Genomic DNA, 19,682 nt, shown 5'->3' on the forward strand with positions numbered 1-19,682 from the left:
GGCTTGATTAAAATGGAGGGTAGAAATTGTACTTAATATTGTGAGCTCTTGCTTGACAGCTCTGGAGCGTATAAACACTGTCACTTTTATTGCATCCTGCAAAACATATTATAGTAAAGCATTTTTGCATCTAAAATAAGCACTTCAAAATGTTTGTAATAGTTCTGTGGGTTGCAGAGCCTCCCACAAATACAGCTGAACGCAAACCCCAGGAATGTTCCCAATATTAGGACAGTCCCTGACTTCTGAGATGCAGCGTTTTGATATTTTCACCTACTTTTTAAGGTGAAATCTATCCAAGTAGGCATTGTGTTTTCCATTCAAAATAAGCCTGCAGCAGGTTAGCATTGTGGTAATATACAAATGTAAATGGTGACTCTGGGTTGTTTCTCTTACTGATGAGCGAAAAGGCTTGCTTTAAAGAGCTGGAAGTTTGTGCAGCTCCACCTCACTGCTGTCCCACTGGGTCACCAGATGAGCGTCGCTCAGTAGCAGCACAGAGGCAAAGAACTGAAAGAGCAGGACATCTCCTCGAGTCGTCCGTGGGGAGCCGCTTGAAACAGCGCAGAGGTGACTGTGCTGTTTCCCCAGCTGCCTATGCTTGTCCTCTCCGTGACTGGTGTGCCACATTTTGTTGTGCTACACTGCCCCAGCAGCTCTTCTCACAAAACTTATTTAGATAAAGTTCATGATTAATGGTCTTCAGCTGCTTCTGTTAGCACAGATTTTTCAGGGTGGGGAGGAAAAGAGCAAATGTGTTGAGTGTAAGCACTGGGGACTCCTAAAGGAGTTTGGTAGCAGAAATTTGCTGTGCAATGGTTGTCCAATTTGTTGCTGTCCAATTGGACAACCAGTTGGTTGGTGTCCACTGACTTAGTAGAAGGCAAATGGCAGAGGTTTTCTGTGACGTGCTAACCAGATGTGCTGTTCTTTGTGTGCTGTTTATAGGTTTTTTGATTTAATCGATATTCTCCTGAAATATGGGATCACCCTCCTTGGGATTAATTTAGGATATTGCTTGTACCATGGGAAGTTTACTTTGTTCCGACGCTTCTTGAAGTTGGGCTGTTGGTTGCCTTCTGCGGACCAGTTGTCGGAGTTTGTGAGTTATGCAATTAAAGCACACGAGCAGTACAAGGAATGGCTGCCTTATCTACTGCTGGCTGGTTTTAATCCATTGAATTTACTCTGCAAGTTGTGGTAAGAAGATAATATTATCTTGGGTTTTTTTGTTTTTTTTTTAGCTAGTGTCTACTAATTGGCAAACCTGTTGCTGGCCTTGTTTAACAAGGGCTTTCAAAGGATAGTCCATGGTAATTAGTTGCCATGATCCAGAGCAGAGAAGGTCATGGAAGGTCTGAAGTGAAAGATTCATGGGGAAAGGCTGGAGTCAGTAAAACCAATTTCCTTCCCAGTTTGAGGAAGAAAGCCAGAGTGAGAACTGTTTTCTCACTACCCTGGAAAAGGACGTCCTTATCCATTTTGACACCAAACATCTCTTATTAGCCCCCAAATTTTGTTTAAACTTGAGCATACATGTACAGCACAGTAGTTGTAAGAGGCATTTCAAGTGCTAGGAAAGAGGTGAGAAGAGATGAGAAGCAAATGTAAGGTGAAGCTGGGCCAAGGTTAGGAGGGGAGGAACTGGATGCAGCTAGAGATTGTGCAAAAAGAAGATAATGTGGCAAAAATACTGGTCTGAATTTTGTATTATTCTACACATAAATAAGTGCTTGGCGATTGTTTTATGCTGACTAGGATTACACTCCAGAATAGCAGAAGTATTTTCTTCTGTTTTTTGGCGATCCATGAAAAAGATGCTTAGACTTGCTTCCGTATTTATGAGCTTTTAACAGAATGTTTTGAGATATGTAACCTTGTTATGCGTATTAGTTAACAATATGAAAGGAGTAGGAGGTAGGAGTTGAAGATTTACTTAGCTGTAAGTATTGATTTCTGTTTCAGAAACTGTTCAGATAGCATAGCTAATTTGTTATGCTATTTGTATGTTAACTGTATTCCTTTTTGGTTTAGTGGAGTTCCGTTATTCATTAACATCCATGGCTTTCTAAACAGTAGTTAGAGCATACTTAAGGCTGATATATCTGTGATTCTGTAGATCATTTTGTATGTAGAGGACTGAGTGGGATTGGAAGAGTAAACATACTGTAAAATTGCAATTCATTAAGCAGACCAATCTTGCTATTTGTTTTTATCATATCTAATGCTTTTTAATATTTTGTGTAATACACAGTGCTGTTAGAAAGAATGCTTGCTTTGTTTAAATGTCTGTTTTTTAAAATAGTGCTTATCACATCATAATCTACAAGATTGAAGTTAAATTTATAAAAACATCAATATTAACTATTTCCTCCTGGAAAATAACAAGAAAATAATAGCAAATTGCATTTGTGCATATTGTTGATTGTCTCTGACTCATTGTGCACAACAGTTGTATAATCACATACTGGTTAATCTAGTGCATTGACAATTCTAATTACTAGTGGCAAAGCAAAATCATCAGTCTGTTAAAGAAAGCTAAGCAACCAGAAATCTCTCCTCTGTGTTTTTCAGTAAATGTAGAAATGCAGTCAAATATGACGTCTCTTAATGTTGAAAAACGAAATAATAACTTAAATCCTTTCTAGTTTTTTTTTATTTTTTAAAATAACCTTTGGCATCAGTCTCTTAAGAAGCAGGCATACTAAAAACTCTTACTGTGCTATTTTGCTGTGTTTAGAGCTTTTAGTTTTCCATTCAGATGAAATTTCAGGAGGGTATGGATCTAGCTAGGAAGTTATTCTGTGAAATTGCATGGCTTTTCATCATACGTAATACCAAAACAGTTACTTTTACCTGCTGTGCTGCCCATTTACCCAGTTAAGCTGCTGTTAAAAGTTCTTCAGACATTGTAAAGATTTGAAATGTAAATCGTACTGATTTCTGAATATGCACAAATGCAGTTTCTGGGAAAAGGAGCATTTGAAACACTTGTGAATTCTATGTTGATTTAAAAAAAAATAAAATAAAAGTAGCTATATATACATGGTATGACTTTTTCTTCAGATATGATGGAAAAGCTTATAATGCCCTGGTAAGAAGAGACCTCAATAAAATTTAGACGGAAATGGGACAAGAAATTAATAGAGAGGAGAGTTCTGCCTATTACTGAGGCTTATAAATTTTAGAGCAGTCTAACTGTTCCAGTCTAACTTCTAAAAAGTAGCGGGGGAAGATATAATTGCATTAGGAAAGGGTTATGCTTTCAAAATTACTTTGGATTTCTCTCTGGTGGTTTTCTGTTCCTGTGCCTAAGATGTAGATGGTTAAGGATTTGTTAGAAATAATGAAGCATTCTATATATTTTCGCCATTATAGTTTTATGCTATTGTGCAAAATCATATAATTTATGGGATTTTTTTTTTTATGTAGGATTTATTCCGTCAGTGAGGATGCCCTAAATTTTGTTCTGGAGTTCACGAACTGGAAGAGACTTCCTCCAGCTGTAGAAGGAAACCTTTCAGACTACAAGGAGAGCTCCGCTTGGATTCCAAAAAGTCATTTTGGTAAGCAACACGATTAGAGAAAAAAAAGCTGTTTTTACACAGGTATACCATTTCCCAGGATGTAAGTGGCATGATGCATGATGGCAACAGAAGGTGAAATAGTCAATAGAAATTGCATGTTCAGATATGGGGGAGCAGGCATAGTAGTTAGAGAAAAAATATATATATTTGAATGAATCTTACCCATTGTATTGTTCAGTTCATCATGTGCATGTTTCAAGCAGGTATTTTTAATATGGACTAACATCTCCACTTCAAGTTCATGTGTGCGCCATATTAAATGCTATGCAAAGTAACTGAGAGACTCTTTTAAGAGCCCCCATAAGGTTGAAGGCAACAGGATTGTGCCATTATAAACAAGTCTGTGCAAATGTGCATATGAACACATGCTCTAAGTGCAATTCTAAGAGCTTTGATGGGGTGAGGAACTGGAAGACTGTGGACTGGCCTTGCTCTTTAGTTTTTATTTTTTATAATCAACTGTTATGATATAAATAATATAAATAACTGGTATAAGACAGCTGTTATGGAAGTGTTCTAGAAGCTGAAGGAATTTAGATGGAACATTTGTACTCTCAAGTGTGGAAAAGCAAATTTAGGGCAGTGAATGTAAATTAGTACTGCACCTTCCTAAAATGATTTGTTGAGCTTCTTGGAAAGCTTAAGGGAAGGTGATGAATATTATTTGATTACATTTTCTTAACAATATCCCACTGACTTTGTTTATTAGTTTTTGAATTTGATTTATATTTCCAATAAAGTGTCTATCCTGCTCTGTTGTGACCATTTGACAGTAATTAAAATATAAACCATATGAATTATCATGATAAATATCTACAGATCTAGCAGTTTGTCATTCCTGTAATCAAAATGTGGTCAGCCAAAAAAAACCCAATAAGTGATGGTCTGTGAGCACCTGTTTGCCATGTTCACCCTCCAGAAAAGCAACCATAACATATAGACTTTGCAACATGACCTATGTATTATGTTATTGAGAAATTATGTTCAAATGTCTTTGTTATTGACTCAATTTTAAATAAAATCTTCTTTGAAGAGGGCTGTAGTATTTTTTTTTAAATGCCTACATTGTGTTAATGTTATTTAATACGACTTTCTTAGGAATATTATATTTAATACTAAGTAGCATATCTTTTTGGGAGTGAATAAAGGTTTTACTTGGGAAAATTTCTTTTCCTTTGCCATTGGTAAGTATACTTGTGTTGTAAGAGTGGCTAAGGTCCTTGTACTCAATTTTTCTCTGCTATTTGAAGTAAAAATCTAACTCAGTATGTGATACAGGACAATTAACTGTTATGAATACATGTATCCTAAATTTAGTTTAGGACAAAGTAATGTGGTAGATGTGTCATTGTTTTTGCAGACGTGTTAAGAAACATTTGAAGAGTAAGGCTTCCACTTGAAGACAAGAAAACAATTCTTACTCTGAAAGTGATCGAACACTGGAACAGGTTGCCCGGGGAGGTTGTGGAGTCTCCATCCTTTTGGAGATGTTCCAAACCTGGCTGAATCTATGTCCAGCTGAGCAACCTGCTCTAGGTGACCCTGCTTGAGCAGGGGTGGGGTTGGACCAGATGATCTCCAGAGGTCCCTTCCAACCCCAGCAGTTATATACATCGATTTTGCTTTATGTGCAAGTCCTTCTCTTTGCTAGCTAAAAGCCATGAGACAGATCTGCAGTTAACAAAAACAAAACAAAACAAAGTGTTCTATGAGAAGCAAATATGTGGTGGACAGCAGCTACGCCCCATGTTTTGGGGAACTTTCCTTGGTAGTCCTATTGAAATTATAGCGGACAAGCAGCTACATTCTTGCACAGTGACCAACTTGTAACCAAAGAAGTAACCAGACATAAAGAGAGAAGGCAGAGAAGAGAGGAAAAAAAGAAAGTCAAAAGTTCTCGCTTTTTCATTCTTTCAGCCAACAGCAATTGGGATTAGTAGGCAGCTGTTGTGCTGAGATATAGGCACCCCCACTTGAGAAGTACTAAGTACTTGGACTGAGAAAAGCTGGCTGTGCGCATAGGAAATTACCAGTGAAGGGTTCATGTGGAAAAGTTCAAGAGCTGGTATTCGCACCTCCAGGTGAAGAGTGTCCCTGGCATACCAAATTTATGGTCCCGTGCAGTACTTAGGCACCTGCAGTACTTCCCTTTCTCTACTGAAAGAGCAGCTGCAGTTCCTCTGCTTCTTGCCACCCACTTGAGACCGAGCTGCTGAAGTCCAGCCTGAGCTCTGCATTAGAGGGGACATTTGCAGGTCTGTGTCTGTGTAGTTCAGTTTGTAGCTAGTTGTGGTGGAGGGTTTTCTGCCCAAACTTGGCGCTTGCTCCCTACCACGTGGGATAGTGGGAAGCCGGTGAGCCCTGGCGGGTGGCGGTACTCCAGCAAGCAAGGGAGCTGGGTCTAGCCCGGTGGCTCCGCAGGCAGTGGGCTCAGGTCTTGCACTGCTGCCTAGTCGTGGAGTGTCTCTGGCATGGAGGTTCCTGTCTTGGCCCCTCCAGGGCTACCCAGTGTGTCTGCTTCAAGAGGTGCCTGGAGGTAGCAAGCATCGCAGCTAATGGGATGTGGTCCAGGTGCTCACCCCTGGTCACACAGAAGCAGCAAGGTCTTCTGTGATTGCTCACCTTGTGGTCAGTACCTGGAAGGTGACCCTTGGAAGAGTGGTGATGCTGGCTGACTTTTTTGTATTTCTGGAATGCGAAGTCCATTTTAATAGAGAGCAAGTGTTGCTTGCTTAAGGAAAGCTAGTGGCTTGCAGGCACTAGAGTACTTGCACAAAGAACAGAGTTCAGCTAGGGTTTAAAAGTATGCCAGGGTCCCAAGTAGCTGTTTAGGGCATTTATCAGTGGCATCACTAATTGATGTACTTTCTTTTCCGTCTTAAAATCTGCACGCCTTTGCTTTTTTTTTCCTCGTAGGCAATAAGGGCCCTGTGAATCTTTGTCGTACAATGCAAAGTTGCTCTGGAATCTGCACTGCTTCTGTTTTGGTTCTTCACCAAGCTGCCTGAAAGTGGACTCTGATCTTCTTAATAGGAGACACCACCTGGTTTCACTGTGTGTTCTGCGCTCTGTTTTGCAGTGGTCTTTGCCTATTCTCCCACCTGAAACAGCAGCCGGGGGAGTATGAGAGTAAAAGGTGACATAATAAGCTAATAGGTGTCTTTAAAAGGGTTAAGCTTTTTCTCTGGAGCTCTGCAGTGCTGCAGAAAAAAGTTTTGCTTTAGGAAGACAGTGAGCTGAACGAGTTCTTTTTTTTTTTTCTTGATGTGTGGCTTTTTTACAGAGAAGGGGGCTGTGTTCTTACAGCAAAGGAAAAAGTGACTCTTGTCCCTTCGTATTCAGGGTGACTCCTGCGCTGTATGGCACTGTCCTTTCCAAGTTGATGACAACCTGTGGAAGGTTTCAGTGCAGCCACAGACTTCTTTTCTGCCTCTGTATTGAGCAGGTCTGTGTTCAGTGACTTGATATCTCTGCAGTCTTCAGTGTATGCTATTATCCTGTTAAATACCAAGTACACACCAGAAGAGTTTTCCAAGGAAGCAAATTCTGCTTCATTCCAAAGTAGGGTTTCCAACGTAAAATGTAGTGTAGAACATATAAATGCTATGATTGAAAGAAGTGAGAATGAAAGCCCTGGAGCAAACATTGCTTTTCAACACCGTTACATGTTTCTGACTGCAAATAGAAATAAATTGAATTGTTTTGTGGAAGCAGTGAATAAAGCTAAAAGCAGGACATTATGATAATAGCGTGGAGCTAAGATGTACGTTGGGAGAGCTAGTGCCTTCTCAGTTGAAAAGCACATGAGAAGTATAAAAGTGCAGTAGGCGTTATTGCTTTTTGGAGATCATCATAAGGAGCCATGTTTTTATTGGTGTGAATGTGCTAAAATCCCGATTGATTTGATTTTCAGTTGAAAGAAGTAGTATTATCTGATGCTTCTGGCTGACCACTCTGTATTGTATTGGCAAGTTGTACGACTTGGTGTTTGCCGCTGGGAGCTCCGACATCAATTCCGTCGTTTAACACGGGAAAGTAGCCAAGGCTTATCTGCAGTAATGGCATAATATTTAATGTGCAGCATATACTATGCAGTTCCTGTATGCAATATTGTATTCAACTGCATGTTACAAAAGACGTTAATCTGTAAACTGTAGGCCTTGCCTCAGTTTCTGTGAGCATGACTATGAGCTGTTAGTCGTTAAAATGATGACTGTAGATAGGGGTTACTGTTCCACAAAGGAAAATTACTTGCCAGGACCTGTTGTGCACGGTGTATTGTTGCTTGCAGGGGTTATAAGGGAATAAGGAGTGTTGTTACCCCCCCCCCCCAAAAAAAAAAAAAAAAAAAAAAAAAGAAGACTGCAGAGATACAGTAAATAGAGAAGGAAAGAATGCGACTTCCTTTGGAAAGAAAGCGTGTGGCGTGGAGGCTCCAGGCCTTCCTCTGGAGTGAGAGGCACCCTTTGTTGACAGCAACATCAGCCATGGATATTTCTGTCAACAGAGTGAACTTTCTGGCTCTTTAGGGAAGATCAGCTTGTTCATAATAGGTGCCTCTCTAGAGATAGCCTGAACCATTTGAAAAGTAAATGAGCAAAAGTAGACTTCTCCAGAAGTAGGGCAGAAATGATTGCAGCTGATATTTTACATTCCTTCTGAATAATCTTAATGGAGAAGCAGTTCCCGAGCAGTCTGAGGGCCACAGGAGTGGTTTTTAGTGCTGATAGGTTCCCAGAAGCATGTAATGCCAGGCTTGTGCATTATAAAAGCATATGCAGAAAAACTTAGTTGCCATTTTCAAAGGAGAGTATCTGTGAAAGATGGCTAGTTTATTCTTGGCTCCTACTGTGTGCTCTGGTTTTTGCTCAGATGTGCTGAGGTTTTTTTGTAATTTACGGAGTAGTATTTTAGGACTCAGGTTTCTTAAATTTAGATCACTGCTTTTTTGTCAGAATTTCTGGCACATTGCTAAATAACATATGATGTGGGTTTGGATGGGCTACTGTGATGGCTGTTGCCACAGTCTCTGTTTTTTCCCTCACGACTGTAGCTGGTATTCTCCTTTGGGGCTTAGCTACAGTGACCTTCTGCGGCTGCTTCCCTCCTCCTCTTCTGCCATTTCTTTTTGACTCCGGGCTCTTCATTGGGTGCTGTGGTCAGCGCAAAATATGTCCATTTTTGGTAATTAAAGCTTCCTTGGGCTATCAGGTTGTCCAAGGAGGAGGTGCTTTCCCCGCCAAGTGAGCAGAAAAACCGAGGGCATTACTGCTGCCAGCAGGGAGTTACAGGTGTGTAACCGGTGCTGATGTCAGGAAGGGAGAAGAAGGGAGAGGTTGCAGCCCTGGGGAAATGACTTTGCAGTGAAGGTTGTTCTTAACCACGTTGCTTGCCAGCGCCGCGTGTCTGGACAAAGCAGGGGATTCCACCCTGCGTCCGTCCGCAGGGGATGGGAATTGATTGAGGTTGGTCCGAGGTGGAGCGGGCTTCAGGCGGGCCCTCTGCAGGCACAGGGGACATGCATGCAAGGTTGTTTCCCCAGTTAACGCTCTGAAATACGTGCGCTCCTGTTTTATAAATGCTCCTGTTGCTCTGCTGCCCTCCTGTTCCTGAAATAAAGGTCATCCAATTACTTGTGGGAGCCACGTAACCGCAGACCACTCAGTTAGGGGAAGGGATAGCAAAGATAGTGTGTGTGGTTGTCAGTTGCTAAATAGACAAGCAAGAAAATGAAATACCACCTTTTAATAATGAAAAGGTTATGCTAAGCTGTGATCAGGAGTTGTTTTTTATTTTCCTGTTGGCCGGCAGACATGAGGTAATGTCTGCACCTGAGTCTTTTGTTAATGAAATTAGCCTTTTCTTCCAGAACTTGCCCCTTTGTCCGTTCACAAAAGGGCGGAAACGGTCCTCTCTGCTGCTTTTGATGCTCTTCCCCTGTTTTCTTTCCTCCTTATTTGAACTGCTGTCATAGCCAGGCGCTCTTTTCCTGAGCTTGAGCCCCGACACCTTTTGCTGATTTGATTGCTCCCCGTTGTCTTTCTGCGGCTGAACGCTGTTGGCAGAGAGCCTGGTCTACTGCTTCCTTTAATGCTTTTAAACCTGCTCCAGCTTTAGCTCAGTCTGTTCTTTTTCATGAGGTCTCTCTCACAACATCTGAAGAACCCCAAATCTCTTTCGTAGGTCAGTTTTGAACAAGCCTCCCTTTTTTAACTAGCCTGCCTTTTTTCTTCCTGCAGCCAAATTTAAATCAACTTCCTGACAGTTACAAAGCTTGGCCGTGTCTGAGGCCTGCCGTTTCATGGTCCTTTTAGAGAGGCCTTGATGCAATGTCTTAGGTATATGTTCCTTTACGTATGTTGTGACTGTGTGTCTGGAGAAAGGCTTGGTCTAATAGTTCTATTCTGGTTTAAACTTACAAGTTGTTAAAGGCGTAAGGTTGTTCCGGGTGACTGCAGCTGTTCTGCGCTGGCAGCGGGGTGTAGAAAAGGTTTCTTGTGCGTGAGACTGGAGGCCGGGAGCGCTGGTCTCCAACAGGAGGCTTCTCAGAAGGCAGTGAGAAGTGCGACTTCTGTATAGAGAAGCTGAGAGCAGCAGGCGGGAGTGGGAGAACGCAAGTCCTTTTGGAGGCGTCAGTCTAGTGGAGTTTTGCTGGCTTCCTGTCATGCAGTTGATGTTAGTGTTGTCTGTCTGGTCATATCTGAGGCCAAAGTTTGAGGCTTGTATCAGGATAAGCTACTCCATAATATGAAAGTTTTGTTTTTGAGTGACTGTACTTTTATAGACATGTTTTTGTATCTTTTAGCACATTTTAGTCTTTGGTCAAATTGTTTAGCAAAATGTTAGATACAATACGAAGCTTTGGTATTATATACTAGCTTATAATGCACTGTATTAACTCGAGAGTATTGGAGGTGCTCTCTTTTATTCCAGGTACACGCTCTTGTTCCAGACATTGTAGTAAGCATTAAGAGTTTTTATTAAGAGAAATATTACAGAATACCTTAAAATTTGTGTTGTGCTAGTATAAATACTCAGCTCTTGGGTATTGACTTGAAATAAGCTGGGAGTATATATGCACCTATATTTCATGTGAATATTCACAAGAGGGAAACAGAAAAGGTTCCAGAGGACTAGTTTCTCGTCGCACGTCAAAGCAGTGCAAACTAACGTGACTTATAAGTGTTCTGTACAAAAACATAGTTAGGAGTCTAGGCAGGTCTTAATTCATTACGAGGAGTCAAGTTAAAATAACAATAACTTGAACATTGTGGATGAGTCATGCTGTCATGTAACACTTTTTGAATAAGTATTAAGTTACCTTTTTTTGTTGTTGTTGCTTGATTTACTACACTTGCTTATTTTTCATCTCTTGTAACCTGGCATGGACTTCTTTCTTCCCAAGCAGTTGGTTGTTTTAGGCTGGTTGGATGAATCTTTCTGATTAAGGATAAAATGTCATTGACAATTTGTTTCGAGAAGTTTAAGATAACATTTTTTTTTTTTTTTTATAGCGACTATAGAGAAACTCCAAAAGGCTGATTTTTATAGCAGACAAGGGTCCTTTGCAACCATGAAGTCTGCTTAGTTATCTGGTACAAATGTGGGGTTTTCAAATAGGCTCTGTCTAAATCAGGGAGCTATAGGCAAACTGTGTGATCTCATGCTTCCGTTTACTGTATGATTCGTGTTTTTAATTTTTCAGCCGTCATTCCTTCCTTGTCTCATCTCTGTCGTCTTGAGATCCGGTCCATTTTAAAGAGTGAGCATCTACGGTCTGAACAGTTTATCCGTGAATTGCCATTACCAGCTTGTCTCCAGGACTACCTTCTCTACGTAGATGTGTTGAGAGTGAATGCTGTTTCGGCAGTGGTGGAGTCTCTGGATGGGAGTGATGAGGGAATTCCTCCTGCCAGTCATTCCAGTTCTGAAGATGCAGAGAAGAGGGAAGCATGTAATGCTGGTGCCAGATGATGATACTGCCTGTGCCTGAACTCTGTTGCTGTAGATTTCATAATGGTAATTAGCCGTCAACCAGAGAAGAGCCACTGTAAATAGAGATTTGCAGCAACAGGCCTTTTCATGCTGTAGTTTTCTATCAGATCTAGAAGTTTGTTGCAAGCTGTATGATGTGCATGTTTCGAAAGTCTGTTGTAGACTTTCCAAGTCTGAAAAAGTTTTCTGTTTCTGGAGGGAAATTTTTAACTCTTATGGAGTAAAATTAGCTTGTTCAATGAACGGAGCTTATAAAAGGTTGAAATGTATTTGGTCAGACACTGTTAATACTAACATTTTATTCCAAGTAGTGCATATACCAGATGAAATATCTGAAAGTCAAGGACACCTTATAGTAGTACTGTTAGGAATTTAGATGTTGAGGAGTGATCTAGGTGAAGCAGAGGTAGGAACTTAATATGAAAAAAGGAAGTGTTTGCAGAAGTAACTTTTTTTTTTCCCCCGGTCCTCTGTATTCAGACCTTGAAGACGTGCATTCTTTTGTCATCACTTTCAGTCATCTTTCGATGCTTCTTCCTATGCTGCTTTCATTGAAACTATTTCAGGATATTCATTTGAATATAAAAATGAATATAGGACTTTATTGAAGGCACCATTTATTGTTCATCCTCCTAATGTGAACTCTTGCCACTTAAAAAGAGATATGGATCAGGTTTATACACATTTGCCATAGTAGAATATACGATGTTCGTATCAGTGTCTGAATTAACAAATACTCCAGTGCTATTTTGCAGTGACTGTACAGAAGAACTTAAGTGCTACAAAAATAAAATGCTTTTGAAAGACTGAAGTGTCTGTCATGAATCAACCTGCTCCCCCTTCCTGGAATCAATCTTTTGAATATATTTGTTGTTCTTTAATTTCATAGCAATTGCGGTCTGTGTTCTGACCTGAGATTACTTAAAAGCTAAGCTAGTTTTTGATACCTCTGAAAAAGCAATGTCTGTCTCTCCTGTTTCACCACGCTAATGCTTTTAGTCAATATTTTTATAGTTACCAAAGAGGAAATCATTGTATCTGAACATCGCTAATAAATTAGCTTGATGTGAAGTCAAGGACCTTGTTTGTTTCTCTTAGTGACTAATATACCAACATCATAATTCTTTTAAACCATTTGCAACTTTGATTTGGAGTAATAATTTCTTAAGAACGCTTCTTGCACCTCCAGTACATGTTTACAGTTCTGACTGAAGCCTATGCGAGTTGCATTTGTGAAGCAGAGGAATGGAACTAAGCTCTGTAACTCACATTAAATCCCAATTTTAAACATCTGTTTCATCTTGAATAATATTGTTGTTTAATGTTAACATGACTTCCAGCTTTTATTTGCAACATGCTGCGAAATGTGCTTCTGCAGATACGCTGTTATCCTCAAACCCATAAAAATATGTTTTGTTAGTGTCCATCATGATAGCTGTAGTTTGTGCCTGTCTTTGTATCTTTAGCTGCATGGATCCACTGCCCCACAGCAGGAATAGAAGTCAGACATGCATTTCCCTTTGAAATAATGCAATTTCAGGTTATTTGATAATGTTAGGAATTAAGACTGGGGAAATGTCTGAGACTAAGCAAATATTGAGAGATCCATAGTGGCCGTCCGAAGATTTTTCCAAGTTAACCTTTGAACAGAATAAAACTTATTCTGACTACCTAAGCATTTTTCCATGCTTATTACTTTATTACTCTATCTTTTAGGTAGAGGAATACAAAAAAATAGTGCATTTTGTAGTTGGGGAGGTGGTTCACAATTTAGGTTTTCTTCAGAAACAGAAAATGAAATGTAGAATCAATGAGATCCTCTTCTCTGTATAAGATTGCTTGCATAAAATCTAACTTGTGAAATTTGTATGTTTAAATTTAATTTTGTATGTTTAAATATTTACTTATTTACTATGCTATACCAAACTACAGATTTTTATTATTATTATTATTATTATATAGTATGCACTTTTGCAGTCATTGATACCTGGGAATTTTCTTTGTGTTAGCAATCACTTTTCTTCTTCAATAAGCAACGTAAGAGAAAAATTTCATGTTCTTATCATGCTCTTATCAGACTTGTTATATTTTCATTGTAATGTTATTTTCAGTTTATGCTCAGTACACTTCTAACTGGAAAAGGGGCATTTCTGAAACTTGTCAAAAGGATTCTGAGCCACCTTTAGAGGCTGCATGTTCTGTTAAACCAGGCTGCCTATGTTTTGAACCCAGTGGATGGCAAAGCAAGAGACGTCTCAGTTAAGGACTGACTGAAATCCCCTGTTTGCGGTATTGCTTTTCAGTTGAAGAGATGCCTGACTTCTGGATGTGTAAAGTCAGGTGAAGTGTCACTAGCAGTGTTATGTAATTGATTGATTTATTTTCTTGTCTTATTGTTTGACCCTATTTTGCCTATTCACCCATGACATTAGAAGGGCGAGGGAAATTTCTTTTGGATGTTCCTTCCTAGTCACCCAAAGCTGGTTTGCGTTTTGCCTGCCCAGGTAAGGGAGGTGCACCAACCGTGCCCTGGGAGCATTCCCTATGCTGCTCTGGAGTTGTGATCTGTCTTTCCAGGAGTGCCGTATCTTGTTTATTTAGGATCCGTCCAATCCCTTTTTCTTTAGAACAGGATGATAGAATATCAAGCAAAAAAACTAATGTGTCTCATCAATGGATAATTAGTGGGAGGGCAATACAAAGATATTTTTCTTGGTCCTGCAGGTTTTCTGATGCTCTAAAACAAGATGTTTTCTTAATGGTACTGTTAAAAAATATTATAAATATATTAAGGGCAACGTAAAGAAGGAGCCAATGCAGAGAGGGAATTTGAAGACCAGGTTGGACTGCCATGATGATCCACCTGGGCTCTGTGTATGCACTTGTGGCAGACAGATGAGTGAACTTAAACATTTCTTGGTACATAAGGTGCAAGCAAACCATAAGCCCGAACAAGCCATCTGTCCCCAGCGGACACAGCACTGAGCTGCTGCGACCCCCGAAATGGTCTCCCTGCGACCACCCGGAACACACCGAGCCTGCGCCGAACCAGGGCACGATCGGGCAGAGACTTTGGGACCTGGACTGTAAATTATTGCCGCTTAGCACAACTTTTATAAAACTTGCTTAGCATGAGTAGCTAAATTTGCTGAAGCCTTAGGCCGTACTCCCTAGTTCAGTGAGAAAGGGCCCCAGTGCTGGTGCAGGCTGGAAAGATAAGGGAGTTACAAGCAGTTTGCATTCCTGTGCTTCACATTCTGGGAGGGAGGATGTCAAGGCTTTGAAGTGAGGCCTGCTTGGGCGCCAGGACCCTGGGAAACAAAGCCTCCTCTCACTGCTGAAACAGTGTTAATTTGGGGGGGGTGGGGGGGTCTGGATTATATCCTCTTCTTCAGGACATTGGAAGATAACACCTACTGGCACTGCTGGGGCAGTGCTAATTGCTGGAACAACACCTGTTTGTCAGGGCCTTGAGAGACAAGGGCGGGACCCAAGGAATCAAAACACATTTGTCAGCAGAAACCACAACAGTAAAGATAAGGGAGAAAAACAGCCTGCCCAGGAACAACGAGGAGACCCAATAAGGAGCAGGAGACTCCAGACCTAAAAATTACTATTGGTCTGAACTACCGCGTGAGGGGTGGGAAACTTAATTTGAAAAAGCTATAATTGCCCAGGGGTTTCTTTGTTCGGGGTCCCTCTTTGGAGGTACCCAACTCGAGCTGTAACTACTGCACGTGTGTCATTACAATTTATTTATTTAATTTGCCTTGATTTGGCTCCGAACTTTTCAGCGGGAACCTAGGGTCGGACCCTGCTCGAGTTGTAATTACTGCATGCGCATCGCTAAAATATACACCCAGAGTGAAGAGCACCAACGGGACGCCGCTGGATCCACGGGTGGTGATATCTCTTTCTCTCTCCCCCTTTCCTCTCTCTCTCTCTCTCTCTCTCTCCTCCCCTTTGCCTTTCCCCACCTTTTCTCCCCACTCCGTGGAAAATAAAGTTGAAAGGTTGTACGATATTTGACCGGTTTTAGCGTCTTAATCTCGTCCTTGGGATCGTAACGAAGCCCCCCCCCAATATTGGATCGGGACACATGCAACCTTTAAACTGGCGCCAGTGTTAATACCTAGAACCTTAATAAAAGCAATACGAAATTACACAACTTTGTAGCCTCACATATGCCTAGGGTCTTTGATAAGATGACTACTTCAAATCTATAATAGCTTGAAGGTCTTTGTCAAACGCTTTGGGGATCAGCCTTTGTTTCCGAAGCTGACTTTATAACTAGAAGGTTTAAATAGAAATATATTTTAAAAAGAAAGCAGAGATTCTGGAACATAGTTCTGTAGAAAACAGTGAGTTATATGGGAAATTATATTGGCAAAATTTTCACAGCTCTTCCCTGATCCTTTCCCATGCTGCTGATCTTTAAACTCTTCTCTTGACTGCTTGTGCTAAAGAACAGGAAAAAAGGAGGTTTTTCAGAAAAGACTAAGTTTCATCTGCACTCATTTAGGTCTTCTGGTAAAAGAAGAAACAAGATGGGATGCTGGTCAAGCACAGTTACTGTATTGTACGTCCCTTTCCACAGAAGTCAGTTGTTACAACGGTACTGTGAAATGTGTTGGGTTAAAATCAAAACAAATTGAAAAACCTCATTGTGTTGGATTCTTATCTTGAATTCCCCAGAACGTTGAGTGTGGATTTTGCAGATCCCTATTAGTGTCGTCCTTGTCAAGGTCCGAGGTGTTTTTCATAAGGGCGATCCTGATTTCTCTCTCTTTGGAAATGCTCTGACCTTTGTTTCCTGGACAGTGGATGATTAGCACTGAGGCTCTAAGGAGCAACTTCACTCCCTACCCACCCTTTCCTTGGATCGGGACAGCGCTCTGCAGAAATTTTGTTCAGATTCTGAAACACATTTTATCTGTTTGAGAGAGATCTAATCTTGCAAAGGCTTCGAAGAGCTCTAAAGCTTCTGCTTATAAGCTTTTCCAATCTTTAATTACTATTATTCCAGTACTGGTAGGATTATTTTTTTTATTATTCTTTTATTCAGAGGTTGAGTTTTTCTAGTTCAGATTACACCTACATGATCTTGTTAGGTCTCTGAGAGATTAAAAGTCCCCTGATCTCAGCTACTGTTTGTATGTATATGTAATTACCCGTACACAGTGATCGAGTCACCTTTCAGCTTCTTCTCAACAAACTGAATACCTTGAGCTTCACTTTGGAAGACTCTATTGAAAGAAGTGCCCTGAAACCCTTTTTTTGCACATTTAGCAATGTGAGAGCAGACACAAGGTGTTCTCATTGTCATAGGTATATACTTCTCTATGTATTCTTTCTAGTTAGCGTGTGTGTGCACACATGTGAAGAGACATAGAACAGACCATCTGCTCACTTGCGGTCACCCTCCCTTTCATGTTATTTTGACATACCTTAGAGTAAGCGAAATCTTACATTCTTTTACGCTGCCTCTTGGAGCTGTCTCTCTGTCCCCAGTGTTGAAGTGATCTTCTCAGGCCTGGAACTGGAATACTGCAAAGCAATTTATTTTAACACAGGAAGTAGTAAGCCATGTCACTCCTTGCTTTTCAGGATTTTTCCCACTGTGGTTTTTAGGAGTTCCCCTGTGGCTGTCAAGGAGATTTCCCCTTTCACTTTCTAGGAGATTTCACTGATGTTTTGAAGGACATTTCCCCCTTGCCTTCTAGGAATTTGCCTATTAACTTTCCAGGAAATTCTCCATTTCACTTACTAGGAATATTCACTGTAGCTTTCTAGGAGATTTCCTCTTTGCTCTCTGGAAATTCCCCCTATTGTTTTCTAGAGGAAGTTTTTCTGTGTTGGAGTCTGGAGCAATGAGGACTTGCCCTTGGTGGAGGAGGATCAGGTTAGGGATCACTTAAGCAAACTGGACATACACAAGTGCCGTGGGCCCTGATGCTATACACACTCGAGTGCTGAGGCAGCTGGCCTATGTCATTGCAAGGCCACTCAGGCTGTATGGCAGAGCTCAGAGGGTTGTGCTCAGTGGTGCAAAGTCTAGTTGGAGGCCTGTAGATAGTGATGTCCTCCAGAGGTCAACACTGGGTCCAGTCCTGTTCAAATTATTCCCCAGTGACCTGGATGAGGGGACAGAGTGCACCCTCAGCAAGTTTGGTGGTGATACAAAACTGGGAGGAGTGGCTTATACACCAGAGGGCTGTGCTGCCATTCAAAGGGACCCATACAGGCTGGAGAGGTGGGCAGAAAGGTCAACGAAGGCAAGTGCAGAGTTCTGCACCTGGGGAGGAACAACCCCATGCACCAATACAGGCTGGGGGCTGGCCTGCTGGGAAGCAGCTCTGCAGAGAAGGACCTGGAGAGCTATTTTGACTTCAAACCTTTATATACAAATTTCTAATATGAAAACAAATTATTAGAACTATTAGAAAAGCAAACAGATTAGTTGGACACTAATCGGAAAATATGTCAGTTCAACATTTTCAGCAGTGAGAAAACGTGACTGAAGCCTTTGGGATGGTTTCATTGTACACTGTCAATTTTGGATGAGAATGGGGCAAGAAAAATTTATGTTGTGACATGAGGAAGGAGAGAGGGAGGAAGCAAAACATTGGTTGTCAGTTGCAAGTGCTGGCTGATGTCTGCAGGGTGAGTCCTGCATGGAGGAAGTGCCGTTCACTTGCTTTTGGGTTGTGGAGAGGCAGGATAAGACCTTTAATGAGCATATTCTTGTCTTTTTCTTTTTTCTTTTTTTTACTTAGAATAACAATTCTAATTGCATTTACAGGATAGAAACATGACATCAGTCTTGGATGAATTTTTCATTAAATTGGGTCTTGTATTGTGGATTTGTTTGTTTTTAGAGGAGAAGCTGGTTTATTTCCAGAATTGAAAACTGCAAAAAGATTCCTTTTTTCTTTTTTAAGTAGTGATACACTGTTTATATTTAAGATTTTCCTGCTGTCATTTTATGGTTGGCTGTATTTGTTACCAATTTCTATCTTTTAGCCTGTATAAATGAAGAAGTTAATTTTCCAGTAAGATAGACCTTCAGGGAAATCTCGTTATGTCTTTAGCTGGATTTGTACACATAAAGCTTTCATGTTTTGCTAAAAGCAGCAGACTGTTTACCTTCTGAGTGGGCTAATTGTGGCTAATCCTTTGTTTTAGGACTGGGAACTTACTGATGAATGAATGCTCTAAAGTGGACTTTATTGCCTTAACTGGCATCTTCAGTGTCAGACTCAAAAAGAAAGAGTTCATGCTTGCTGAATGACAGGTTTGCTTCTGGGTGACGTATTGAAGATTATTTTTCACTTGTAAACCTGTTGGATATATTAGTGGTCTCCTTTAGTAAAAGGTTGTCAATGTATGTTGCCAGTGGTTATGGAATTGATAGGCTGAGGATCTTTTGGGTTTATTATATGTAAACTAATATATAGAGTTGCTTTTCTGTATGTCCTAATTTATTAGCAAGAATTATTGTTGTTGTACTAGAAAAATATCTATAATAAAATGCAGAAATAAATCAATTAAAGGCTACCAGCTTTTTCTAAGAGCTAGTACCTCCTAAAAGGTAACTTGTTTTATGGATGGCTTCTTATTTATTTATTATTTTGTTTTTAAGTCTAATGCCCCCTTATTCTCTTCAAAACTGTGTGAAGGCTTTTGACCTCTGTCTAAATTGTGTATGCTCCATGCGTATTATCATTGAATACAAATTAGAAAAAATAATCTGGTATTCTGAGGTCCTTTAAATGTAAATAAATCAAAACCAGGAGGGGTATTTGCATCACTAGTCTTTAACGAACACAGTATTCCTTGTCAAGTTCTTATTTTTAAACTGAGCTAAGGAAAAGATTAAGTTGTGCACTATGTTGAAATTATCATGAATTCAGTTTCATGCTGATATGCATAAAACAGCATGTGAATGATGTTAAAATACACTCATGTGCTATTGCGACCTGAAATATAAACAAAGCAAGGCTTATGGAGAAAGATAGTAATTTTTTTCCAATGACATTGCTTGTCTAGTAAACAGACAGCCTTTCAGATGTATACATTCTTGCAATAGGATAGTTGAAG

The 19,682-nt window shown here is 40.4% G+C and overlaps 1 protein-coding gene across 5 annotated transcripts in view; it reads left to right on the plus strand.

Annotated features, from left to right (window-relative positions):
* The window catches only part of ASB3 (ankyrin repeat and SOCS box containing 3), a 58,253-nt gene extending 45,864 nt beyond the window's left edge, over positions 1 to 12,389 (plus strand). For 4 of the 5 annotated variants that reach the window (XM_064509759.1, XM_064509762.1, XM_064509760.1 and 1 more), the window contains 3 exons: positions 949 to 1,200; positions 3,433 to 3,566; positions 11,293 to 12,389. In XM_064509759.1, the coding sequence (XP_064365829.1) occupies positions 949 to 1,200; positions 3,433 to 3,566; positions 11,293 to 11,561 (655 nt within the window). In that variant the 3' untranslated portion in view covers positions 11,562 to 12,389. The remainder of the gene's footprint in view (positions 1 to 948; positions 1,201 to 3,432; positions 3,567 to 11,292) is intronic. The other variant, XM_064509763.1, reaches the window with a different exon arrangement.
* Positions 12,390 to 19,682: the final 7,293 nt, after the last annotated feature.

This window comes from Dromaius novaehollandiae, chromosome 3, assembly GCF_036370855.1.
Source record: "Dromaius novaehollandiae isolate bDroNov1 chromosome 3, bDroNov1.hap1, whole genome shotgun sequence".
Classification (NCBI taxonomy): Eukaryota; Metazoa; Chordata; class Aves; order Casuariiformes; family Dromaiidae; genus Dromaius; species Dromaius novaehollandiae.